This window comes from Rhinatrema bivittatum, chromosome 5 (genome assembly GCF_901001135.1).
Source record: "Rhinatrema bivittatum chromosome 5, aRhiBiv1.1, whole genome shotgun sequence".
Lineage (NCBI taxonomy): Eukaryota > Metazoa > Chordata > Amphibia > Gymnophiona > Rhinatrematidae > Rhinatrema > Rhinatrema bivittatum.
Genome location: NC_042619.1, coordinates 340235820 through 340263061, shown reverse-complemented (window position 1 = coordinate 340263061; position 27242 = coordinate 340235820). Strand labels below are relative to the sequence as shown.

The following is a 27242-nucleotide window of genomic DNA, read 5'->3' as shown; positions in this document are numbered from 1 at the left end:
CCTGTTGCATCCGTTAGTCGCAGACAGCTGCGACCGCTCTGCCTTACCTCTTTTCTTCCTTTTTCTCTCTCCTTGGGGAAAAAAGGCTGCCTCCGGTGCCGCGTGCAGAGGGTCTCATCTTCTCCAACCTAGCATGAGCGTTCCAGTCAGCCATGCTCACTCCTGTGGCCTCCTAGGGCGCGAGCGCGCACATCTCCTACGCTCAAATACGTGTCATGGCGTCAGTACCTCCGGGTATATCAAGCCTCCATTTCACTACCACCTTAGAGTTAGCAAGGACTTTGGTTTAGCTACTCTGACCGCTCTAAGCTGCACGCTTAGACACCGCTTACACTCCAAGGGCCTCGTTCCTGTAGAAGCTCTAGACACCCGCTCCTTGGTGTTGTGAACCTGCCCACGAGGAGCGCGGGCAGGCTCCCTACCTCCCACGACCAGTCGGGCCGCTGACGCCTTTGCCTCTGCAGCACTGTCCGGGCTCCTTCCCGGCTGCCTCCTGCTCTGCAGGGCAGGGTCGAGCCACCGGGAGCTCTCCCTCACGGCCGGGACCACCACTGCCACCCCTGCTCTCCCCGACACGCTGCAGCCGCTCCCGGGGTCCTCAGGAGTCAGGGAAGCTGTCCTTGCCGTGCTGGGGTCTTCTGCCAGCAGGGAAGCTGTCCCTGCCGGTGCCTGCAGTCCCCCTACTCTCCCTGCTTGATTTCTTCATGGCTGGAAGCCGCTCCTGCAGCCTGCCTTCCTCCAGCTTCTTGGCAGGGCTGCTCCTGCTGCCTGCCTGCTTCTTGGGCCTTTCACATGGCTGGGAGGACGCCACCAATGATCCTGCTTCTCTCCTCCAGCTTTTCTTAGGTGCGGGCGCACACCTCTCTCCTTTTCAAGGGCCAGCCAGGTGTGGCCCTCTCCTAGCTCCTACCCGGGCATTGGCCTCTTCAGCCCTACAAAAGGGCCTAGCAGTCCAGGATTGCCTTCGCAAGGAGTTAGTTGCTCCTGGATGTTCCTGTCCTTTGCTCCAGGAGTCTCGCTGTTCCATCGCTTCTTCAAGGTCCTATGTTTCCTGTTTTTCATTGGAGCTCCTCGTCATGTCCTGATGTCCATGTTCCAGCCCAGACGTCCACTTGCTGTTCCTGATCTTCGTGATCCAGTCCTGTGGTCTGTCTCCTGATCCTGTAATCCGTGATCCAGTTCAGATGTCCGTCTTCCGTTCCTGATGTCCGTGTTCCTGTCCTGATGTTCGTCTCCAGTTCCTGATGTCCGTGTTCCAGTTAAGATGTCCTGAACCCCTGGTTCCTCCTTGCCACCCTTCCTGGCAGCCCGCGACCAGTCCCATGGGCGGGCTGTGTAGGGCGCCTCGTGGTGCAATGCCTTCCTCACTTCTGCAGCACAAGCCTCCGGGAGACTTCCGCTTCTGTTCTTGTCCCTGGTCTATGGAGTCCCTTGTGCTTGCTCTGTCCTTGCCAAAGATTCTGCTAGTACCTGTGCCGTCCCAGCGTGGGCCGCGACCAGTCACTGGCGGCTGTGTAGGGCACGCCCCGGTACAGGCCTCTACAGCTTCTGCGACATGCTCCTCCTCTTCTCACCACATCTCGTCTAGAGGCTCTTCGAGTCCAGCGTGGTCCGCGATCAGTCCCGTGGGTGGACTGTGTAGGATGCGCTGCATCGCATTCTCAATCCAGAACTTTGCTCGACTCTCTGGAATACCTTGAACCTTGTTCCTGTGTCTCGTCTGGGCATCCAAGTACCTTGTTCCAGAGTCTTGACTGTGCATCCAAGTACCTCATTCCTGAGTTTTCGTCTGAATCTCCATGTTCCGGTCTTCATTGCCCTGGCCTCCATCTGGCCTGCCGCTTCTTGCCTTTACCCACTGGCAGGTACGAAAGGGCTTGGAACGGTCGGAGGACTGTTCATAAGACCACCATTGCGTTGATGGTCTTCCTGAAGCATGCAGGTCCGGAGGAAGGTCAGTGTCTTCAGTCATCTGTCCTCAGTCCAGCCTCGCTCCTGTCCAGCCCATGCTCAGGCATGCTTCGCCTGCCGTGGCACGTCTTCGGAGTTCCTGTGGGGTCGAGTAGTTGTCCAAGAACACACATTCCCCTGGAAAGCAGAACTGCTCTCCTAGCGCTTCCTAACACTCGGGGGTCTCTTGCTTCCATCTACTCTTTGGAGCCTCTACTAATTAAGACAACCACTCCTTGGGGGTCTTTCTCTCTCTTCTCCATTTCAGGATATCGGACTATCGGGTACTCGCTCCTCGAGGGTCTATCAGCCTATGTATCCTGCACCACGGATCTTTGGTCCCATCATTTCATCATCAGGAAGACGCCTATATTCCTGTGAGTACCTCTACGATCCGGTGCTCCAGCTCCACCCACCAGCCGCGGCATTACCCGCACTGCGGGTAATGCCGCGGCTGGTGGGTGGAGATTATACATCAGAGCCTGTTGAATGTATTGGCACCTCGTGGATCTCAGTGCCTTACCTTCCTGCCTACATCTTCTATCTACAGCAGTACAATAAAGCCCTTCATCCATACTGTGTCTGCTCTTGAGTTCATCCTATCAGTGTGGTTCCCCACGGGGCCCTTCCCCGTGGGCGGAGTCATCTCCACAGTGACCAAGGGTCCACAATGCCACAAACACAACAGTGCCAAATGCCTCAGACACCAATGCCGTTATGTAATTCTTAGCTTTTTTCAGTTGATATACCCATTAATCTGTCTACTGACAACCTGATGTGTGTATGTTAAATGATCCTAAAAAAACAGAAACCACTCCATCTCAGAATTCAAACCATGTGGTCCTGCAGTCTCTAGATCCAATGTAGTTCTTGTTGTAACAGCCTTTTTCCTCTGTGGCCACCTCTTGCGTCAACATCCATCTGCTCAAGAACACAACAACGCAAATCTGTAAAATTGTGTTGAAGATCCATACAATGGTGCATTAGTTTTGTTATTTTTCAAACAGCTCTTATGTTCAGCTAATCGCATATGTAATGTTCTAATGGTCTTTCCCACATATAGACAAGGACATGAATATACTTTCCCACATATAGACAAGGACATGAACATGCTAAAACATAGACCACAAAACACAATGCACAGGTAGTGAATTCTTGTAAAACAGTATTTTGTGTTGATCAATGGGATCTTTAAACATATCAGTCTGAAGCATATTTTAGCAGAAAGAACAATGGCCACAACGGTAATGGCCTCTCAGTTTAATACCTGTCAATGTGTTAATAGCAGTCTGCTTGATTTCTGGTAAAAGTGCCAGACTGACAATTTCCTTGATATTTCTGGAACGTGTATAGAAACTACGACTCCTTGAATCTTTGAAACAGGGATACAGTTATAAAATATTGAAATGGGTTTTCATGATTTTATCCAGACCAGGAGTCAGATTAGTATATCTGGTGACAAAATTGATGGCATCAACAGTGACCTTGCTGGATCTAGCTCTTGATAACAAATTTTTATTTATTATTTTTATATACCGACATTTGATCTCAACTGAGATATCACATTGGTTTACATTCAGGTACTGTAGGTATTTCTCTATCCCCAGAGGGCTTACAATCTAAGTTTTTGTACCTGGTTCGTAGTCCACTGCTCTAACCACTAGGCTATCCCTCCTCCCTTTTTCCCTGTTAGCAAACCATGCCCGTTTATAACAATATTTGAGTAACATAAGGATATCCTCATTCCAGTAATTGATGACACTTGTCTTGTGAATGCTTTTTAAATTCACTGATGTTAGTACAGTTCCTCCTAATTCTGAGTAGTTGCGAGTAAGGAAGACTGTCCTTTAAGGGAGAAGGATGAAAAATGTTATACTCAAGAAAAGTATTGCAATCAGTTATTTTCTTAAATAAAGTTGTGTCCAAGATGCCATCTTCTGATTTGTAAACACACACATGAAGAAAAGAAATTTCTGAAAAATCATATAACATGGAAAATTGAATCTAAGTTTCACAAGAATTCAACCAAGAATGAAAGAACTTCAATTCTGTTATGGATCCAGACCACAGCATGAAGACATCGTCAGTGAATCTTTTCCACAACTTTCTATGTTCTAGAAACGGAGAATTCTCGATCAACTCCTTCTCAAACCTCTCCATGTATAGATTGGCCAAATAGGGCACCAAGGTGGCACCCATGAAAGTACCAGAAATTTGTTGATAAATCTTTCTTTCAAATACAAAAACTTTTTTTTGTCAATGCTAGCCTCATGAGCTGCATGATAAAGCTGGTAAATACATCATGGGGACAAGGTCTAGTACGCAAAAGCTCTTTTATAGTTTTCATTAGTGGATCTTGGTATTGACATGTATAAAGATTTGACATCAATTGTTACAAGATATAAAGACCTGCAATTTGCCTCAAAATCTTGTAAGATATTTAAAAAATGAGTAGTGTCTCTGATGTAAGAATTGATATTACTCACATAAGGCTTCAAAAAAGGAGAACACAGTCAAGAGTTTATAAATCTGAGCTGTTACTTAGTGACAAGATAAGTCTCTTTTTGATATTTTATATCTTTATTTGTCAACCAATATTAAGCCACATTACATAAGAACCTAAGAAGATAAGCTAAGAACATAAGAAAATGCCATACTGGGTCAGCCCAGCATCCTGTTTCCAACAGTGGCCAATCCAGGCCATAAGAACCTGGCAAGTACCAAAAAACTAAGTCTATTCCATGTTACCATTGCTAATGGCAGTGGCTATTCTCTAAGGGGCGGATTTTCAGAGCCCTGCTCGCGTAAATCCGCCCAAAACCGGGCGGATTTACGCGAGCAGGGCCCTGCGCGCCGGGAAGCCTATTTTACATAGGCCTCCCGGCGCGCGCAGAGCCCCGGGACTCGCGTAAGTCCCGGGGTTCTCGGAGGGGGGCGTGTCGGGGGCGGGCCCGTTCGTCGTGAATTTTCGGGGGCGTGTCGGCAGCGTTTTGGGGGCGGGTACGGGGGCGTGGCTATGGCCCGGGGGCGTGGCCACGCCCCCGGGGGCCACGGCTGGCTTATGTGGCCGGGGCCGGGGCCGGCTGGCTTATGTGGCCAGCCGGCCACATAAGCCAGTTCTACAAGTTTTATTGCTAAGGGCCAGGAACCACCTCATGACTTGAGTTGGATTCTTTGTTTCTACTGATGCAAAGGAGTGGTTGGTGGTCTGTCACAAGTGTAATCTGCCACCCCAGTAGATAATAGAGTAAGGCACTTGACTTCCAAGGTCTCCTTTTCAATTGTGGAGTATTGACTCTCTCGTGGCATTAGTTTCCTGATAATGTAGGCCACAGGATGTTCTTGGCCACCCTTCTTCTGAACTAACACAGCCCCCATACTGACTGTTGTGCTTTACTCCTCAAGAGGGGAGGCGTTAGCAATCTGTTAGAGATCTACTCCTCAAGGAGGGAGGAATTAGCAATCTGTTAGAGTTTCTGCTAGGAGTTAACAGTCTGTTAGGGTTAGGACTGCTGCGTAGCAATCTATTGTAGGGGCTGCTATGGAGTTGCTCTCCAGAAGGGAGAGGTCAACAACCATATAAGATCTGTTCTTCCAGAGAGAAGGAGTTAGTATCTGTTATGGATCTCCGCACAGAGTTGCAACCTGATATACGAGAATTCCCCTGAAGGAAGGTGTTGGCCATCTGTATGGTTCCTGCTAAGAAGTAGCAATTGGTTATGATACAGTTCCTGAGGAAGGAGATGTTAGCAACAGTTGAGGGTACACTGCAAGGTAGCAGTTTGTTGTACTCAGCTCTTGAAGTGTGAGAGATGAGCACTCTAAGGTAGAATGATGAATCCTTGGGTCGATGGCAGATGACAACGCCCTCAAGAGGATATCAAGAGAAGGACCACCAACTAGGCTAGAGTATGGAGACAGACACAGATAGTTATTTATTAGACAGGTAGTAGAACCACCAGAGGTGGCAGTAGTGAGCTGATGTGCCTGGCAGGGCTGTAGTTCCTCAGGTCCTGGAACTGCTATCTCCGGGTTTGCTGAGCTCTAGAGAGACACTCATAGATAGTGAGTAGACAGGATATGCTGGATACATAACCAGAAGTAGATGATACACTCACATAGATTAATAAGAAGGCTCAATAGCTGGAGAGAGTTAGGCCCTCAAGGAGCGTTCCAGGGACAGCTCTGAGAGAGCGATGGTAACTCACAGTTATCTATCTCTGTAATGGTTTCTATATGCAAACTGAAATAAGAACTCACAATATCTGTATATGAAATAGCTTCTGAAATAGAAGATAGTCTTTGGAGGGTTTTAGGAACATTGGCCCTCGAGGAGCGAGTACCGGTTCCTATCTGCAATCTGTAATAACTCCCGATCTCCGTACCTGCAATAGTGTCTTAGAAGAGAATCTTCAGAGTTCTTAGGAACATGGGCCCTCGAGGAGCGAGTACCGGTTCCTATATGCAACTGGAATAGAAACTCACAATGTTCACGTCTGTGATCTCTTCCAGGCAGTAGGGAGTCTTCTGAGCATTCAGGGACGTAGGCCCTCAAGGAGCAAGTACCGGATCCCGTCTTAGCAATCTGAAAACAAGAGGAGAGAACGGGGCCCCTGAGGAGCGGGTACCCCTGGTAAGTTCGAAGAGGCAGAGCAGCGGAGAATGAAGCAGGTCGAGATGATCCCCGCAATCAATCCCTTGCTAACTCAATTCGTAAGCGTAAGCAAAGACCTTTTATGTTGGAAGCGGATGACGACACTACGGGGGGAACGCCTCCCGAGGTTCGCACCCTTTCTGGTACAAACTTCTGAGCACGTGCGCCCGCGCGCACCCTATGTCATCAGGAACATGGCGGATCCGCAGCGTCAGGCCAGCCCGAGGACTCCAGGAAGAAACGGCGAGGAGAAGCCGTGGCAGCACTGTCCATCAGACCCGAAGGGAGTCGCCTCAGAGGTAAAGAAGGTGGAGCAAGGGCAATAGCAGGCACGAACGCAATACTGACCTCTGAGGCATCGGTTTGTACCATGAAAGGTTCGGTGAAGTCTGGGCTTTTTATGACTGATTCTGAGCATAACACGTCCTTCAGGGCTCTGAAGGTCTTCTCAGCTTCCTCCGACCACTGGACCTTCTCTGGAGCTTTTTTTTTACCAGTAGCCTTGTGAGAGGATCCACCTTTTTAGAATAGTTAGTGATGAAGCTTCTATAAAGTACCTCGTAAGGCCAAACAAGGCTCTTACATTGGACTTCGTTTGCGGGAATGGCACCCGGGTGATTGCTTCTACCTTCTGTGTCTGTGCATGTACCTTACTATTTCCCAGGATATAGACCAGATACTGGATCTCTTGTCTACCTAGCAAGCATTTCTGGGGATTAACTGTTAAGCCTGCTTTCTGTAGGCTGGTCAAATGTCCTGAAGCTGGCTCAGATGAGTTTTCCAGTCTTAACTGTAGATCACGATGTCATCAAGGTATGCAGCCACTTAGCCTTGATGTGGGCTGAGCAGATGGTCTACCAATAGGAGCGTTGCATGGGGTGCCATGAAGACCAAATGGGAGTACCATGAACTGGAGTGGCCCAGCGAGCATTGAGAATGCAATCTTCTCTTTCACCGATGGAGTCAGAGGCACTTGCCAATACCCCTTGGTAAAATTGAGTGTAGAGATGAACTGAGATATGACCCCAGGCATTCTATCAATTCATCCACTCTTGGCATCAGATAGGTGTTCACTTTCTATACCTCATTGATCTTCTTGAATTGATGCAGAACCTGATGCTTCATCTGGCTTTGGCATCAACATGATGGGTGAGGACCAGTTACTGTTGGACTCCTCAATTACTCCCAGTCGGAGCATTTCCTTCACTTTGTCCTTGATGATTCGGCACCCGGCCTCATGAATTCGATAAGGCCTCTGTCATACGACCACTCCTGGGGCATCAAGAATTCATGTTGCACCAGACTGGTATGGCCGGGCAGGTTTGAAAATGTCTCCCTGTTCCTCTCAAACAACTGCTTCAGGTCCGCTTTTTGTCTAGGAGACAGCTGTTCTCCAAAGGGAATTTGGGCTTGTTTCCCCTTCGACCTGACCTCTGCACCAAATTCTCCCTCCTGTACTATATCTCAGTCCTGCGGGCATCCATTTCTTCAGGAGATTTATGTGGTATATCTCAGCCTTTCTGTTTATCAGGCTGAGCTATTTTGTAGTCCATGGTCACCGTCTTCTCCAAGACTTCGTAAGGTCCTTGCCAGCAAGTTAACAATTTGTTCTCTGATGAAGGGTGAAGGACAAGGACCAGGTCACCTGGCTGAAATTCAAGTTGGACTGTGGGAGCTTTTTCCAGACACTGGCGGGCTGCTTTGCCAACATTCTTTAAGTGCTCTTGTATTTTTAGTATGAGGTCCACTATGTTCTGTCCAGGGTTCACTTCCTCTTCCCATGTCTCTTGGGCTATATTGAGGTCTTTCCTCAGTCTCCTTCCATAGAGGAGCTCAAACTGGAAAAAGCCCAGTGAGCATTGTGGTACGTCCCGGATAGTGAACAGCACATAGAGCATTAGAATATCCCAGTTCTTTACGATTTCATTTATAAATTTTTGCAACATCTGATTGAAGTGCTTGACTAAGCCTTTGCATGCGGGTGGTACACCGAGGTCTGCAAGGTTCTTACTTTAAGTAAGGTACAGAGTTGTTTCATGGTCTTGGAGACTAAACGGGTACCCTGATCCATTGCTACTGTTGAGGTATTCTTGTTCCGTAATGGCACGGCCTCTGGATACCTTGTACGATAATCTAGTATGACGAGGATGTATTTATTCCCTTTGATAGTTCTTTCCAATAGCCCCACAAGATCCATGTGCACCCTTTCAAAGGGGGTCTTCATGATGGGCATAGGGATGAGAGGGGGCGCCCATAACCAAGCAGGCTTTGTGAGCTGGCAAGTAGGGCAGGACTGGCAATACAATTGAACTTCCCTATACAGACCCAGCCAATAACATTGAGCTATTATTTTTTCCCGGATCTTCTCCTCCCCCAGGTGACCCTCTAGAAGGTTGATGAAAGGGCTTGGGAACCAGGAGTTGTTCCAGCTCTTCTCCTTCCACATTACCCTTCATGAATCTGTACAGTAAATCATTTTAAATCACAAAATAGGGTGGGATATGGCCTGCACACTGTGCCCCTGAGACTACTCTTCCGTCCACCCTTTGTATCTGTTTGTGGGCCCACTTAAAGGATTCTGTCTCCCTTTGAGCCCACCTAAAGCTCCCCAGATCACCCCATTCCCACTCTAAGGGGCCAGGTAAAACACTCTGGAGGGGCTGGTTGTTCTCTCTTCAGCTCTGAGCCCTCTTTCACAGCTGTCTCTAGATTAGCAACATAAGTGTATTTGTCTTGATGGTGTTAGCCTTAGAATTCTTATTGAAGAGATGTATTTATTTATTTATTTATTTAATGTTTTTATATACCGGCATTCATAATAGAATCACATCATGCTGGTTTACAATTAACAGGGGGAGTGGGAGAAACAAGAACCTAGAACGAGTGCAAAGAAACCATGAAATTACAATAAAACAAGGCTGATCAAACATGGGAGAAGAGGGAAAGCTAGAGAGAATTAACAGAGTGAGGCGTAATTATTTACAGTTTATACGATATTCTAAAGTGTCTGACTGAAGATAGTGTTGATTTGAGATTTAGGCAGGGTCTGGAAAGGCTTGTTTAAATAACCAAGTCTTAAGCCTTTTTCTGAAAGTTGGGAGGCAGGGCTCCTGTCGCAGATCCGGAGGAATGGAATTCCATATCGGTGGACCTGCTGTCGAGAAGGCCTGGTCTCTGAATGTTTGGTGTTGAGTGCTTTTGGTATGTGGTACATGTGGCATTTATTTATTTAGGAACTTTTTTATACCGGTATTAGTGGGGACATCATTAGTGGGTACATTATAACAGGGAATAAAAAAGAGATCAGGGTCCTCTAATGGAAAGAGCTCGGGGAACTGACTCCTCAGGGTCATGATGGGGTATATCAGCCATAAGCTGGTTCCAAAGAGACCTAGAATTCGGGCAGTCCCATCCAATGATCATGGGGTAGAGTAACCACAGGAGTACTTTGACCTCCATCATCTCTTAACTGCCGGGGTCTTCAAGCACACCCAGCTAGAAGGATATTGCCGATGGTCCCCATGGATACGTGCCAGGGTTACTTCTTTGTTATGGTCTGTTTGGATCCACCTCAGTAAATCCATTCGCACAAGCGTTTTCACACTTGAGTCTTCTAATGCTTGGGTGGGAGCCCCATCATTTACAAAGTTGCACCAGTGAGGAGTTACCGTGTTAATGTTCATTGCCTCAATCTCCTTGCGGAGACAGTCTCTTGTGAAATGCCCTCTTTCCCCACAGCTGAAGCGTGATGGGCCAGCTGAGGGTTGCCGCTTGGGCAGCTGGGCCTGCTCCACTGGCAGTCGAGACTTCGGGCTCTACCGTCCCCTCTCTGTGTTGAGTGGTCTCTTTTGGAACCCTGGTGGTTTGGACATAAGTCTGGGCCTGATGATTGCCCTCTGATACCTTTAGGGCCTTTTCTATGGTCAGGCCTGGGTGCTGGCAAACCCACTGCCACATGGGTGGGTTGAGGCTGTCTTAGAACTGCTCCAGCAAAACCACCTTGGCTACCTCCACCCTGGTTTTCCCATCCAGGTGCAGCCACTTCCAGGTGGCATCTTTAAACCGGTGAAATAAATTCCTAGGTTCTCTCCCACTTGTAGAACCACACGACGAAATCACTGGCGATAAGCTTCTGGGGTGTGCCCTGCTCTTCCTAGGATAGCTGCCCTGACTTCAGGATATGTGACTATCCCTTCCGGGTTGGCTGTTTGATAAATGTCTTGACTCAGTCCGGTAAGTACATTTCCCAAATAGGTAGCCCATCTGTCCTCTGGCCACTCTGCCAGTCTTGCAGTAGGCTCAAAGTTCTTCAAGAACCTTTCTGGGTCCTCCCCAAGGGACAGCCTCAGGGCGGGCCACAGTAGATTGAACCACCTGAGCGATTTGCATCACTTGTGCTTTAATGCTTCCTGCTGGTTAATTTACTCTTGCAGTGCATTCTACAGCTGCTTCTGACCGGTGGCAAGAACTTGGATTACCTGCTCCATTTTTAGTCATTCTCCAGGGATAGGAGAGCGGAAGAAAACAAAAAAAAAACCTGTTGGTCTCTCTGGCCTTTACTTCTTGACCCCTAACTAACCAGGTGGGGATAGCCTCCTTGGCCTGTGCACAAGCTAGGTTGGAGCTGAGAGGGACCCAGGAAAGCAAGAAAAAAAAATCTGCAAAAGGTTTTGTTTTTTCTTCTTTGCTCTTGCTGCAGCTGTGGGTCCTTGTCTATGCTTCGTGCTTTAGTCAAGTGATCCATCTGCTGCCACCATATGTGGTAGCGTGAGCAGTTGATGGCTGGGTCACACTCAGGGAAGACACCTGGATGCTCTGGCAGTGTCATAGTGTTCTTTATTTACAGTGCAAGAAAGAATGGCTTCAACATAAAATGACCACCGGCCCTCAATTTAAAGACAGCAGTGATTTTCCAGCAAACAAAACAGTTCCACAGTAGCCCTTATGTCAGGGTCCACCGTATCTTTCACCTTACTTCAGGCTAGACGTTAATGTAGCTTTAAAGTACATGCAGTTCACCAACCTTATAAATGCATGGTCCTTGCATAATCTGGGACTTCATCAGCTCCCCAGTGCCCATCTAACCTTCCCAGGGCCTCTGGTTTTAAGGACTGGTGAAGGGATCCTCCCTTCTCCCAGGATTCTCTGCAGGGGTCACGATTAAGTAAGACTGGGCGGGATAGCTGTGCACGGTCTCTTAAGGGTGACTGAGGGAGATGCCTATAAACTCCCTCACAGATTAACTCTTGTTGGTAAAGGTATATATCAGAGTGGGATAAATGACATGCTATTTACAGAAGAATGTTTTTGTGTGGAGCTGGAAGAACTGAAAATGGGCAAAGCAATGGGGCCAGATCAGCTACATCCTAGGATACTGAGGTAGGTCAGAGATATTCTGGTGGATCGATTGAGTGACATGTCAAATAGATCCTTGGAACTTGGAGTGGTACTGCAGGATTGGAGAAGAGTGCTTGTGATCCCTCTTTATAAAAGTGGCAAAAGAGAGAAGGTTGGTAACTACAGGCCATTTAGCCTTACCTTGGTGGTGGGAAAACTAATTGAATCTTACTGAAGGAAATGATAGTGAACTATCTATAATCCAATGGGTTGCAGAATCCGAGGCAAATGGTTTTAGCAATGGAAGATTATATCAAACAAATTTCATCATTTTTTTGATTGGGTGACTAGAGAATTAGATCAATGGTTCACACTAGATATTAGGATTTCAGCAAAGCTTTTGACACTGTTCCTCATAGGAGGCTCATGAAAATATTGAGCAGCTGGGGAATGAGTCCCATGGTGATGGACTGAATTGGAAATTGGTTGACTGATAGCAGAGAATACTGGTAAATGGAAGTCACTCAGAAGACTGGTGATTAATGTAGTGCCTAAGAAACCGGTTCTGGGGCTGATCGTGTTCAGTATATTTGTGAGTGATATTGCAGTGGGATGAGAAAGAATAGCTTGACTTTCTGAAGATGACATTAAGATCTGCAATACTTCTGAAGAAGTAGAGAGAATGAAAAGTGATCTAAGTTTACCACCCTTTTTGGGGACTTCCCTGAATTCAGGGTCTCACTGTAATCCCCGGGGCTATGTCTGCTCTCAACACTCAATTTCCTCTCAGTTTGCACAAATACATTTCACAGCTTAGCCACTTGGATACCAAGGTTTTTTCTGGCAGGCAGGAGGATAAACCTCTGGGATCAAAGGCTCATGGATCACACACAGTCTTTTCATATTCTTTAAACTCTCTTGGTTTGCCCTTGCTTGAAGGTACCCTTGACACTGAAGAAAAAATGCTGGATACTCTGGTAGGGTGTTCAGTAATAATTTACTACAGTGAAAACTACTGAAAGTCCAATATACAACAAACTTTTTCCAAATAATCTCACAAAAAATACAGTCCAAAATTGCCTCTGCTCTTTCTCAATTCTATTAGCTGTGTCAGTGGCCTTTTGGATGGCAAACACTATGAAACCTCTCCTGAGTGATAGAGAGTGGGCTCCTAGTAGGCCTAGGATCTCCTTCTCTTTCTTGATGGTAAAAGTTGGATTTCTGATGGTAGAAAGTCCCCAGAAGTGATCAAAAATCTCTCCTTCTCCTCAGTGGATAGGAGCTGGTTGCAAAAATTCCTCTCAAAATAACAAGAACAAAATTTTCTGCATAAATACTACTTTTTTCTCTGGTGATCATTGTCAGATCACTGCTGTCCATTCTTAGCTAGGCAGAGAGAATCACAACATCTTTCTGACTGCCCAAGGGAAGGGGTGACAATCCTCCTTAGGCAAAAGCAGGATCCCAAAAAGTAAAAATCTCACATAGAAAAAAGCAACAGCTTTTCTCACAAACTTCTCTTTCTGCCTTCCAAGACAATTCTTTTCAGACTGTGGGGTGCTGGCCAGGGCTAAGGCTCTTCACTTGAATCAGACTGTGAAGCCTAAAATAGGGATCTGCTACCAACTCAAAACCCCAAAATGCTGGTTCCTCTGTATCAGGCTGTAGGGCCCAAATTAGAGAGAACTCCAGGATTGCAACTCAAAATCAACCTTCAGAAAAGCCACACTGTTCTTCATGCACATCCTGCTTTTTATAGTGCACTATTTTATCAATCCAGATAATCCTCAGTGGAAATGCCTGCATGGATAGCTGCAAATCACAAAAATCCTAGCTTTGGACTCCAGCTAGGGACCAACTGGATTGTCCCTACAAAGCTTCAAAAATGGTCAAAAGCTTTGCAGTTAAGATGCAATACCAAAAATGCAGAGTCATGCATTTGAGGTGCAGAAATCTCAAAGAAGCTCTATGTGATGGGGGCTGAGCTTCTGATGACCACGGACCAAAGGAGAGACCTCGGGTTGTTAGTGTCTGATGATCTGAAGGTAACAATGGCAGTGACCAGAGCCAGAGGAATGCGAAGACATGATAATGCACCTGTGCAGGTCATTGGTGCGGCCTCACCAGGAGTACTGTGTTCTGTTCTGGAGGCCATATCGCAAAAGGGATAGGGACAGGACAGATGTGGTCTAAAGAAAGGCAAATAGAATGACACGGGGTTTACATCAGAAGGCTTAGGAAAGGAGTCACGAGGATAAATATGAATTCTCTAGAGGAGACATGAGATGGGGAGATATGATACAGACTTTTACATATCTGAAAGGTATTAAAATACACAAAATACCTTCTCCAGTGGAAAGGCAGCTGTAGAACTAGAGGTCATGACATGAAACTACAGGGTAGTAGATTGAGGAATATGGTCAGGAAATATTTTTTTCATAGAATGGATGATGGATGTCTGGAATGCCATCCCGGAGAAGGTGATGAAGACAAAAATGGTGATGGAATTCAAAATGGAATAGGATAAACAAAGACAATCCTTAGTGGCAAGAGGATAGAAATTGTGCCCTGGTAACATGGTAACTTTTCTAAATATGAGTTACTTGCATGGACCAGCAGTTACAACTCTGAACATCTTTCTAGGCAGATTGGATAGATCATTGGTATTTATCTGACATTTATTTATTTGTTTATTTTAAAAATGTATAAATAGCAAATTCCAATAAATTGAGCTAAATGATTGGTATGTTACTTAGGTCATACTTGATCTCTCCTGATAAGGCTAATAATGTCACTGATCTACAAGGCTAGTACTTTAAAGTCCAAGTGACAATAAAGCAAGGAAAAGGCTGCCATCTTTGAAAGACAGTTCATTTGTTGTTCGACTTGAGAAAACGTATGTTTCTTTGAAGCTATCCAAAATTCTCCTAGGTCATCCAGGATGGTAGTCCCCACACATGGGTGACATCAACAGATGGAGCACGGCATGGAAAATTTCTGTCAAAGTTTCTAGAAATTTGACTAGGCACACTGAGCATGCCCAGCATGCCACTAACCATGTGTCCATGCGGGGCCCCTCTTCAGTCTCTTCTTTTCTGCTCGCACTGTTTTTTCTTGGAAAACTGCCACGGTCAAGTTTTTTTTCTTCTTTTTCTCCACACCGGGTCCCTCAATCCTTCCCAGCCTTAGAGGCCATTGCAGTAAGTCCCCCATTCTTTACAGTCTATTCCCGACGGTGCCATCTCCTGGTAGCCACTGGCCATTGACCGCTCATTGACTGGTTTTTGCTATCGCGTCTTTAGGCTTTTGCCGATACCCCCAGTGACCCCAGACTATGTCCATTACAGAACCAAACAAGGTCTGCATCTTGTGCCTAGGGGTGTCACACAACATCAGGGGGTGTCCGTTCTGTTCCCAGATGACCCGCAAGGGTTGCCGCGCGCACCTTGACAAGATAGAGAAGCTATTTGGCCCCAGGAAGTCTGATCCTCGACCTCGCCATCGAAGGCATTGTTGCCTCGGAGGAAGGAGGACCCAGTTGCCACTTGTCCCATACTGTTTTCTCCACCCCTGATCAAATTGGGAGCTGTAGACCGGCCTCTCTCCATTTCTTCCCATTCTAGGTCTGGTTCGTCATAGTCTCCCTCAGCGCTGGGGAAAGACCGGCCCGAGCACCGTGGGAAGTTGAAGAAGTAACGTCATCGGTCACCGTCTTCACACAAGTCCCAGCTCGGGAAGGCACCAGCATCGGCCAAAATGCCCCTGAAGTAGCCCTGTGCCAAGCTGGCTTCACCCTCCATTGAAACCGAGGGTTCGAGGTGGTGCCCACCGATTCCAGTGCCAGGCACAGGTCTCCCCTGGGGCTGCAATGGAGACCTGGTCATGCCTCCTCAAGCTATCCTGTCTTCCGCAGCATTTTATGAAGAATTGGAGCACATAGTGCAGTTCCCGGTCAGCCGAGCCCTACAAGGTCTTGAGCCGCCACTGCTGCTGGAGCCTGCACTGTCGATGCTTGGATTTGCCTCTCAGTGTGCTGCCAATGCAGCTCTTTCTGGTTACCTGGGTGCCATCGCTGCCCCAGGGGTTACCTGTACTACCTTGACCAGAGACCATTCTCATTGCCAATTCCTTGGATGAAGGAGGGCTGTCGGGACTGGTGGCTCCTCTTCCATGGCCGGCATTGCCTGAGCCCCTCCCAAGTCCATTGATGCCCTCGGGGCTCTCAGTGCTCTCGATGCCCCATGTCCAGGGCACTGTTAGGTCTCCCCCACCAGTGTCCCCAGGTGATCTGCGTGATGAGGATGCCCCTTATGACCCATGGGGAGACTAAGCTTCCGTGTCTTCTTGGGATGACTCCAAGGACCTTCCCTCTTTGCTATCTCTTCTGGAGGAGAGACATTGATCTCCTCCCAAGGATTTGACATTTGCAGGTTTTGTACGGGCCATGGCAGAGTCTGTCCCCTTCCAGCTCCTGATGGAAGTAGACTTCAGGCACAAGATGCTGGAGGTCCTCCAGTTTATGGATGCGCCTAAGGAAGTGGTTGCTGTCCTGGTCCATAACATATATAAGGAATTGTTTGTCTGGCTCTGAGAGCACCCTATTTTGGTACCCCCGGTGAACTGAAAGACAGACAATGGTGTACTTGATTCAGCCTTCCACGGGATTTGAGTGGCATTAGCTTCTGCACCAATCTGTGGTGGTGGAATCCACCCTTAAGAAGGCAAAGAGGTTTTGTATCCATGCTTCAGCTCCTCTAGGCCGTGGGCACAAAGCCCTGGATATTCTGGGGAGGAAAGTCTTCTAAGGCTACATGTTGGCGGCCCTTATTGCCTGTTACCAATTGTATGAGCCAGTATTCCAGGAATCTCTGGAAGCAGGACCAGGTTCTAGTGGAGTGCCTCCCTCAACAACTACAGGAGGGCTTTCTGAAGGTTGTTCAGCAGGGTTTGGAATGCGACAATCCTGAGGTTCGGTCCACATATGACTTATCCAGACAGCAGCGAGAGTGGCCGCAGCGGGCATCTGTTCTTGTTTCTTGGCTTGGCTACATGCCTCCGACCTCCGCCCAGAGGTGCAATAGTGTATAGTGGACTTGCCCTGTATGAGGGAGAATCTCTTCAGGGATAAGATTAAGGAGGCAGTGATACAGCTGAAGGATCAACATGAGACCCTCCAGCCTCTTTCGGCCAGTACCTTGGACCAAACATCCTCTGGCAAGAAGTCCTCACAGCAGGGACCCAGCTGCCCTTTCTACCGCCCGAGGAAGAACTATCCTCTGATGGGTAGCCCAAGGGTCAGCTGGCTGACCCTTGGGCTCGCCCTAGACAGCCACGTACTACGAGGACTCATCTAGCACGCCAACAGATCCCTGCCATGGGGTTTTGACAGGCTGCAAGGGAGTGTAAGCCACCTACTCCTGCCCTTGACGATGGACCCTACAATTGGAGGCAGGTTGTGGTTCTTTGTGGACTGTTGGTCCTGTCCATTATTCATCGGGGATACAGGTTGAATTTCCAAGGGGTTCCCCCATGCCCCTTTTGTGAGTTTTCAGCAAATCTGGAGCTACTGTTAACAGAGCTCTACGCCCTCAAAATGGCCAGGGCAGTCAAACCCATTCTACCAAGGCAGTGGGGAAGCAGCTTCTCTGCCATATATTTCCTGATTCCAAAGAGAACAGTGGGCCTTCCTCCAATTCTGGACGTGAGGGCCTTGAACAAATTCCTGTAATGGAAAAAGTTCAAGATAGTTTCACTGGGTGCCCTGGTTCCTCTCCTGCGGAGAGGGGACTGGATTTTCTCCCTTTAATTAAAAAATACCTACACCCACATCGAAATTTCCTGCGTCCACTGGAAAAACATCTGGTTTGTGGTGAGCAAGAACCATTTTCAATACCGGGTGCTGCCCTTTGGATTGGCATCTGCACCCTGCATCTTCACAAAGTGCCTGGCGGTAGTGGGGGCTTACCTGAGGAGGTTGTGAGTGCAGGTTTTTTCCTACCTGGGTGACTGGCTCTTTAAGAATGCTACCTGGCAGGGAGCACTGCAGTCCATCCACTCCACATTTGGGTCTTGGAGACCTTAGGCTTTCTGGTCAACTACATGAAGTCACAGCTGGTCTCGTCACTGCAGCTGGAATTCTTTAGTGCCAGGTTCGACATGGATCAGGCTTGGGCATTTTTGCCCTGGGATCGAGTACTCACATTGGTGTCCCTAGAAGGAGCGATCTCTCAGAGTTGCCAGGTCTTCAAGCACCGCTTGCTGCACCTGTGGGGACTCAGGACTTTGACCATCCATGTACACCCTTTGCTCATCTGCACATGCGCAGGGTGCAGTGGTGCAGTGGACCAGGCCATCCAGAACATTTGGGTGCACATCAGGGTAACTCTGGTACTCCTTGTTGTGGTGGGTGACCCTATCCAAATTAGATTTAGGGGTACCTTTTCAGGTTTCCCCTGCTCAGACTGTACTTACCATGGATACTTTCCATCTGGGCTAGGGTGCCCATGTTGCAGGTCTCCGCACCCAAGATTGATGGTCAGCACAGGAAGAGCGGTTTCAGATAAACTTCCTGGAGCTCTGGGCGATTTGATATGCGCTTTGGGCATTTCAAGATTACCTGAACTACAAGGTGGTCCTTCTCCAGATCAACAATCAGATGGTAATGTATCTCAACAAGAGGGAGGCATGAGTTTGTTCCTCCTCTGTCATGAGGCGGTCCAGATCTGGTCATGGGCTCTATCCCAGAGCATCCTGCTTCGTGCCATATATTTTCCGGGGCTGGAGAACATGCTGATGGATGAACTGAGTCATTTCTTCCACCCACACATGTGGTTCCTGAAGCAGGAGGTTGCGGATTGGATCTTCCATCTCTGGTGAACCCTGAACATAGATCTCTTCACTTCCCCCTGCAACAGGAAAGTACATCAGTTCTGCTCCTTGACTAGGGAGAACGGCAAGCTGGCATAGGATGCCTTTGCCCGCCATTGTGGCACAGGTCTCCTATATGCCTACCCTCCACTTCCACTAGAGTTGAAGATTCTCCTGAAGCTCCAGATGGACCGAAGAGCCATAATTCTCATCATGACTTATTGGACGAGGCAGATCTGATTCCTGGTCCTGCAGGATCTCTCCTGGTGAGAGACAATCAGTCTGAGAACCTCCCCAGACCTTACCATGCAGGATTGGGGCAGACTGTGCCATCTCAACCTCCAGGCCTTTTCTCTCATGGCTTGGATGTTGAGAAGGTAACTTTACAGCCCCTGGACCTCTCGGAAGATGTGTCTTGGGTCTTGGTGGAGTCCAGGAAGTCTTCCACTAGGAAGTCTTACGGTCTTAAGTGGAGGAAATTCTTCCTTTGGTGTGAGAGCCAGGGCTTGGATCCATTCTCTTTGCTCCACCTCCAAGCTTCTTGATTACCTTCTGTACCTCTTGGAGGCTGAACTGAAGATCAATCCTGTCAGAGTACATCTCAGTGCTATTGGGACTTACCACCAAGGAGTGGATGATTCACCCATCTCGGTGCAGCCTATCATGGGGCATTTTTTTGTGGGGTCTGCTTCAGTTGGAACCTTCCCTCAGACCCCCTGCAGTCTCCTAGAACCTCAACGTGGTCTTTGCCCAGCTTATGAAGGTTCTCTTTGAGCCATTGTGCTTCTGTGACCTGAAGTACCTGACCTGGAAGGTCATTTTCTTGGTAGCGGTCACCTCGGTATGCAGAATCAGCAAACTTCAGGCTTTGGTGTCATATCCAACTTACATGAAGTTCTTTCATGATCGGGTGGTTCTGTCCTTAAGTTTATGCCAAATGTGTTGATGGATTTCCATCTGAACCAGTCATTCATCCTACCCACCTTTTTCCCCAAGCCTCATTCACACCAAGGTAAATGGGCTCTACAAAATCTGGATTGCAAGAGAGTCTTAGCCTTCTACCTGGAGCGGACCACAGGCCATAGGCAGTCCATTCAACTCTTCATCTCCTCTGACAGGAACAGATTTGGAGCTGCCATTACCAAGCAGACTCTGTCCACCTGACTAGCATATTGCATTTCTTTCTGCTATATGCAGGCAGGACTGCAGCTGAGCGGCCATGTCAAGGCTCATTCTGTCCAAGCAATGGCAGCTTCGGCAGCCCACTTGCGAGTGGTTCCTGTGAACGAGATCTGTAGGGCTGCAACATGGATTTCCCTCCACACGTTCACTTCGCATTACTGTCCGGACAAGGAGATTGTCATGTTAGCAATATTGGCCAGTCTTTTTCAGTTGTGAAGCCCAACTCTTTCTGCCTCATGTCCTTTGTCCAGTTTCAGGCTATCTTCCTCTGTTTCCAATAGCACTAGTTTGTTGTGCTTATTGGCACCTGATTAAGTGCTGTTTATCTTATGATTGTTTGGAAGCAGCCTGTAGCTAGGGATTCACCCACTTGTGTGGACTACCATCCTTCTTGTCCTAGGAGAAAGCAGAGTTGCTTACCTATAACAGGTGTTCTCCTAGGACAGCAGGATGTTAGTCCTCATGAAACCAGGCTGCCACCCTGCAGAGTTGGGTTTCTCATACAGTAGTTTTATTTTTTCGAGAATTCTATATGAGACTGAAGAGGGACCCCGCGTGGCCATGCGGATAGTGGCAGACATTTTCCATACCAGGCTCCATCTGATGATGTCACCCATGTGTGAAGACTAACATCCTACTGTCCTAGGAGAACACCTATTACAGGTAAGCAACTCTGTTTTAGAATGAAAGGCCTATACTGTAAATTCTTGTTTTTATCATTTACTTTTCTAGGTGTGCCATCTGATGCAGATTATTCTACTGCTAATAACAAAATCAGTAATGCAAACAGTTCCACACCTAATCGTCCTTCCCTTGCCAAGATTCTCCTGTCACTGGATGGAAACCTCGCCAAACAGCAAGCATTAACCCATGTATTGACAGCCTTGCAAATTCTATATGCCAGGTAGGTTGCCAGGCAATGTTAATTTGACCTTTTACAGGAAGATGTATGAAAGAATTTTGTCAAAATATTGATTTGTCCTAATAAGGATGACTGTTGTCTAATTACTGAACTAATTTAGATGTTTCCTTCTAATAAAGAATTGAAATTAACTCCTTGGTATAATGTTTTTCAAATGTGACCATCGATGAATATTTTATAGCCTCAGCAATCTCTAAAGCACGGCTGGGTAGGAAGTGGCCAAGAAAAGACATCTAAAATGGTGTGGGGTTGGCACCTAAAGCTTTATGAGATGAGGCTGAAGGACCTAAATAAGTATAATTCTAGAAAAAAGGCAGGGGGATATTATACAGACTTTTAAATACCTAAGAGTTATTAATGCACAGGAATCAAATCTTTTCCAAAGGAAAGGAAGCTGTAGGAGTAGGGGTCATGATATGAAGCTCCAAGAGGGTAGACTCAGGAAGACAAGAATGTAGTGGAATTCAAAGGGGCATGGGATAAACAGAGAGGATCCATAGTGGTTGGAAGAAGGAAATGAAGAACCAAGATAGTAATTTTTAATAACATTTCTGCATGGTGATGACGTGCACAGATCGGTGGTTATAACCCTAAACAGAAGGCATGGGGCAACCTGCATGGAGTGGCATTTATAACCTTGAACACCATTTTGGCAGAATGGTTACTCCTTTTTGGTCATTACACCAGGGGAAGATCCTGTCAGACAAATCTGATTGACTTTTTTGACTGGGTAACCAAGGAATTGGATCAAGGAAGAACACTCTATGTCATCTACTTAGATTTCAGCAAAGCTTTTGATACGGTTCCGCACAGGAGACTGGTGAATAAAACGAGAAGCTTAGGAGTGAGTGCCAAGTTGGTGACCTGGATTGCAAACTGGTTGACGGACAGAAGACAATGTGTGATGGTAAATGGAACTCTCTCTGAAGAGAGAGCGGTTTTAAGTGGTGTACTGCAAGGATCGGTGTTGGGACTGGTCCTGTTCAATATCTTTGTGGGCGACATTGCGGATGGGATAGAAGGTAAGATTTGTCTTTTTGTGGACGACACTAAGATCTGCAACAGAGTGGACCCGCCGGAAGGAATGGAGAGAATGAGACGGGATTTAAGGAAACTGGAAGAGTGGTCGAAGATATGGCAGCTGAGATTCAATGCCAAGAAGTGCAAAGTCATGCATATGGGGAGTGGAAATCCGAATGAACTGTATTCGATGGGGGGGGGGGGGGGGGAGAAAGGCTAATGTGCACGGAGCAGGAGAGGGACCTAGGGGTTATAGTGTCTAATGATATGAAGTCTGCGAAACAATGCGACAAGTCGATAGCAAAAGCTAGAAGAATGCTGGGCTGCATAGAGAGAGGAATATCGAGTAAGAAAAGGGAAGTGATTATCCCCTTATACAGGTCCTTGGTGAGGCTTCACCTGGAGTACTGTGGTCAGTTCTGGAGACCGTATCTACAAAGAGACAGAGACAAGATGAAAGCGGTACAGAGAAGAACGACCAAAAAGGTGGAGGGTCTTCATCGGATGTCATAAGAAGAGAGATTGAAGAATCTAAATATGTACACCCTGGAGGAAAGGAGGAGCAGGGGTGATATGATTCAGACCTTCAGATACTTGAAAAACTTTAACGATCCAAAGACAACAACAAACCTTTTCTGTCAGAAAAAAATCAGCAGAACCAGAGGTCACGAGCTGAGGCTCCAGGGAGGAAGACTAAGAACCAATGTCAGGAAATATTTCTTCACAGAGAGAGTGGTGGATGCCTGGAATGCCCTTCCGGAGGAAGTGGTGAAGTCCAAAACTGTGAAGGACTTCAAAGGGGCGTGGGATAAACACTGTGCATCCATCAGGTCTAGAGGAAGTGTATAAAGAGGAGGCAGCAAAACACTGCACGGAGCGGCTGTAGCCACAGAGGCATTCACGGAGCGGAAGGATGGAGGCCTGCCATCTCCAAATTAAAAACAAAACAAAACAGGGGTGGGCAAGAGTATGTAAAATTAACGAAGAGTTCATAAGCTATAGGTATTACCAATTATTAGGCTTATTCAATATTTGTTGATAGATAATGTGGCTTTCAATGCATACTTCACTTTCAATACATATCCAACATAGCTCTCTGCTTCAACAGCAGGGGAGAAGAAAAACTAATACTTCACGCATATCCAGCATAGCTCTCTGCTTCAACGGCAGGGGAGGAAGACCGACACTTCACTTTCAATACATATCCAGCATAGCTCTCTGCTTCAACGGCAGGGGAGAAGTAAAACTAATAGTTCACGCATATCCAGCATAGCTCTCTGCTTCAACGGCAGGGGAGAAGTAAAACTAATAGTTCACACTTATCCAGCATAGCTCTCTGCTACAACGGCAGGGGAGAAGAAAAACAACCAATAAGGGCTGAATAACATAGCCTGGGTAAACAAATAAGTATGTGTGTAGCTTGCTTATTGCGGCGGTTACTACCCCTAACTAATCAAGCTTGATATTTCACTTGGATGCAGCTCCATCACTGCTCTCTGCATTAATGGTGGGGGTGAAAGGGAAATAGAACCAAAGGTTACTAGGAGCCAAGAGAAACAGATAAGTATGAGAAAAAAAGAAGTGTGAGGCTTGCTGGGCAGACTGGATGGGCCGATTGGTCTTCTTCTGCCGTCATTTCTATGTTTCTATGTTTCTATAATTACTATATTACTCAAAAACTTTTGATGTTTGATCCTTGCTGACTTCCATTATCCAGCTCCTCTGCTTACTAGCTTCCTGCCCTATTTATACTGCTTCTGTGGCTTCATATTACTCTCTCTGAGTTTGAGCCCTGTGGAACCCATGGAAGTAGAAACTGTTGGGCATGGAGTCGGTTTGTGAAGAAACTGAGAAGGGCAGAGGAATCTGAAGTAGGCCAAGCATGACAAATGCAGTGCCAGTGGTGGGAACAGGAAAGAAAATATTGAGTAGGAGCACAGAATTAGCAAGAGGGAGCTTAAAAAGAGTGTGGATGAAGGTAAATTAAAAAAAAATGTTAGTCCTAACTGCAGGTTGTGGCGAATTTTTGGATCACAGAGACCTAAAAGGTGAATAAATTAGTTTTATATGTAAAATTGTGTTCTTTTAGGTATTTGTCACTGACTCCCCTTTACACAATATCACCAATTCTAATTTAATTACTACATACTAGATGAAACCTGTTGAAAATCCTCAGAGGCACCTGTTTAAGATTCAAATAATTTTATTGGAATGACAATTTTCATGTGTTGCCAAAGGAATATAGAGACCCATATTGTCTCTACTAGATGGCCCAAGATCTCTGCCCTAGGTATTTCCAGCTTAGGGCGAGAAACCATTCCCTTACAGCACCTCCCCTTGAGGCTGACTGTGAATCATAGTTCCTTAATTCACTTGAGGACTGATGCAGTACACTGTGCTCAGCTGAATGCACTGTTTAACCCGTGGTTGGACACGGGTTTTGTACGCACGTTCTCAACCTCTTATTCTATAAGGGGATTAGCGCATCCAAAACGCACGTCCAAACCCCTGTGAAGCTAATAGTGCTCATCACATGCAAATGCATGTTGATGAGACGATTAGCTGTTCTCCCTTGATTAAAAAGATGTGCGCCTGAAGCACACATTTTTACCCTCAGAAATTAATTTCTGAGCAGCCCAAAATCCAGCACTACATCAATGGCGGGGGTGGAAGGAAATTAGAACTATAAAGTTCTCAATAGGGCCCTGAACTCAGCAGTCAGAGTAACAGATAAGTATGAGAAAAATAAGTGTGAAAGCTTGCTGGGCAGACTGGATGGGCCATTTGATCGTCTTCTCCCGTTATTTATTTGTTTCTATGTTAGAAAATACTGCATTTCTGTACTTCCTCCAACTTAATATCATGGCAGTATTAAGTTGGAGGAACCAAAAGGACCAGAATGTTTAAAAAAAATGAATAATAATAATTAAAAACAAAATAAAAAGATGTGCTGGTGGTCAGGTTACGTACAGAGACGCTCAATTAACGAGCTTCCCTGTTTAGTAGTGCTCTTAATCCTTTCCTTTTTGAGAGGAGAAGCTTTTGCAGTGCACCCCTTGTTTGCAGGAACTGTCTCCAGAGTATAGAGAGACTTCAGTGAGTTTCAGTGAAACCCTGACATCTTTGGAGAGAGACAAGCCCCAGATCCAAAGGCCAGGGGAAGAAGACCTGTGAACCCCTTTCCTAGAAGTGACTGCAGTGACTCTTCACCTAACTAGAGGTGTTTTTCCCATCGATAGCAGTCTGATTTAGCCATGCTGTATGGGGAGCGCATTGCAACCCTCGTAGACGGAACGACGTCGATCATCTGGCTCTTATACCCCAACGCCATCGGTGCAGTCTTCACCGGGCCGGGTAAAGAAGCCATCGACCCATCAGAAGAGGGCCGCCTCTCTGGGACCATGGGAAAAGCGGCAACTCATAACACCGATGGGGCCCAGGTACACCTTGCCTACAGTGCCCAAGAAATCTCAACAGGGGTCAATAATCGCTCCCCCTAGTAAAAAAAACAAGTCTTCTGCATCGTCCGGGTCACAGGGACCTGTCCCCGGCTCTTGGCGCCCTATGGCTCCGTTACCCTCGATGCCCACAACACATGACCGACGCTTGAAGCATTCGACGCATGCGCCGTCCAAGGCGCCATCATTGCATGCACCGTCCACGATGCCATCGATGCATGATGTGCCATCCACGATGCCATCGACGCATGCTGCGCCATCCACAACGCCATCAACGCATGCGGACCCTACGATGCTTTCGACGCATGAACCATCACTGAAACACAAGAAAAAGATGATTCATTCGAAGCAGTGTACAGTGCATGCATCACCAGAACCTCAACGTGGTCTTTGCCCAGCTTATGAAGGTTCTCTTTGAGCCATTGTGCTTCTGTGACCTGAAGTACCTGACCTGGAAGGTCATTTTCTTGGTAGCGGTCACCTCAGCATGCAGAATCATCAAACTTCAGGCTTTGGTGTCATATCCAACTTACATGAAGTTCTTTCACGATCGGGTGGTTCTGTCCTTAAGTTTATGCCAAATGTGTTGTTGGATTTCCATCTCAACCAGTCAATCATCCTACCCACCTTTTTCCCCAAGCCTCATTCACACCAAAGTGAATGGGCTCTACAAAATCTGGATTGCAAGAGTCTTAGCCTTCTACCTGGAGCGGACCACAGGCCATAGGCAGTCCATTCAACTCTTCATCTCCTCTGACAGGAACAGATTTGGAGCTGCCATTACCAAGCAGACTCTGTCCACCTGACTAGCATATTGCATTTCTTTCTGCTATATAATAATTAATTAATAATAGCAGGTAATGGATTTTTCCTCCAAGAACTTATCCAATCCTTTTTTAAACACAGCTATACTAACTGCACTAACCACATCCTCTGGCAACAAATTCCAGAGTTTAATTGTGTGCTGAGTAAAAAAGAACTTTATCCGATTAGTTTTAAATGTGCCCCATGCTAACTTCATGGAGTGCCCCCTAGTCTTTCTACTATCTGAAAGAGTAAATAACCGATTCACATCTACCCGTTCTAGACCTCTCATAATTTTAAACATCTCTATCATATCCCCCCTCAGCCATCTCTTCTCCAAGCTGAAAAGTCCTAACCTCTTTAGTCTTTCCTCATAGGGGAGCTGTTCCATTCCCCTTATCATTTTGGTAGCCCTTCTCTGTACCTTCTCCATCGCAATTATATCTTTTTTGAGATGCGGCGACCAGAATTGTACACAGTATTCAAGGTGCTGTCTCACCATGGAACGATACAGAGGCATTATGACATTTTCTGTTTTATTCACCATTCCCTTTCTAATAATTCCCAACATTCTGTTTGCCTTTTTGACTGCCGCAGCACACTGAACCGACGATTTCAATGTGTTATCCACTATGACGCCTAGATCTCTTTCTTGGGTTGTAGCACCTAATATGGAACCCAACATTGTGTAATTATAGCATGGGTTATTTTTCCCTATATGCATCACCTTGCACTTATCCACATTAAATTTCATCTGCCATTTGGATGCCAAATTTTCCAATCTCACAAGGTCTTCCTGCAATTTATCACAATCTGCTTGTGATTTAACTACTCTGAAAAGATTTGTGTCATCTGCAAATTTGATTATCTCACTCGTTGTATTTCTTTCCAGATCATTTATAAATATACAAGCCGTTAGCCCGTTAAAACGGGCTACATCCCTCTGTCTCTCACCTCCCCCTCATTCTCTCTCCCCTCACTCTTTACCACCCCCTACCTCCCTCCCTCTCACCCACTCCTCCCTCTCCTCTCACTCACTCCCTCCCCC

At 46.8% G+C, this 27242-nt stretch overlaps 1 protein-coding gene across 1 annotated transcript in view; it reads left to right on the top strand.

Annotated features, from left to right (window-relative positions):
* The window catches only part of LOC115092958 (E3 ubiquitin-protein ligase HERC2-like), a 2733734-nt gene that overhangs the window by 1634315 nt on the left and 1072177 nt on the right, over nt 1-27242 (top strand). The window contains 1 exon segment of the mRNA XM_029604466.1: nt 20723-20894. Within this exon segment, the coding sequence (XP_029460326.1) occupies nt 20723-20894 (172 nt within the window).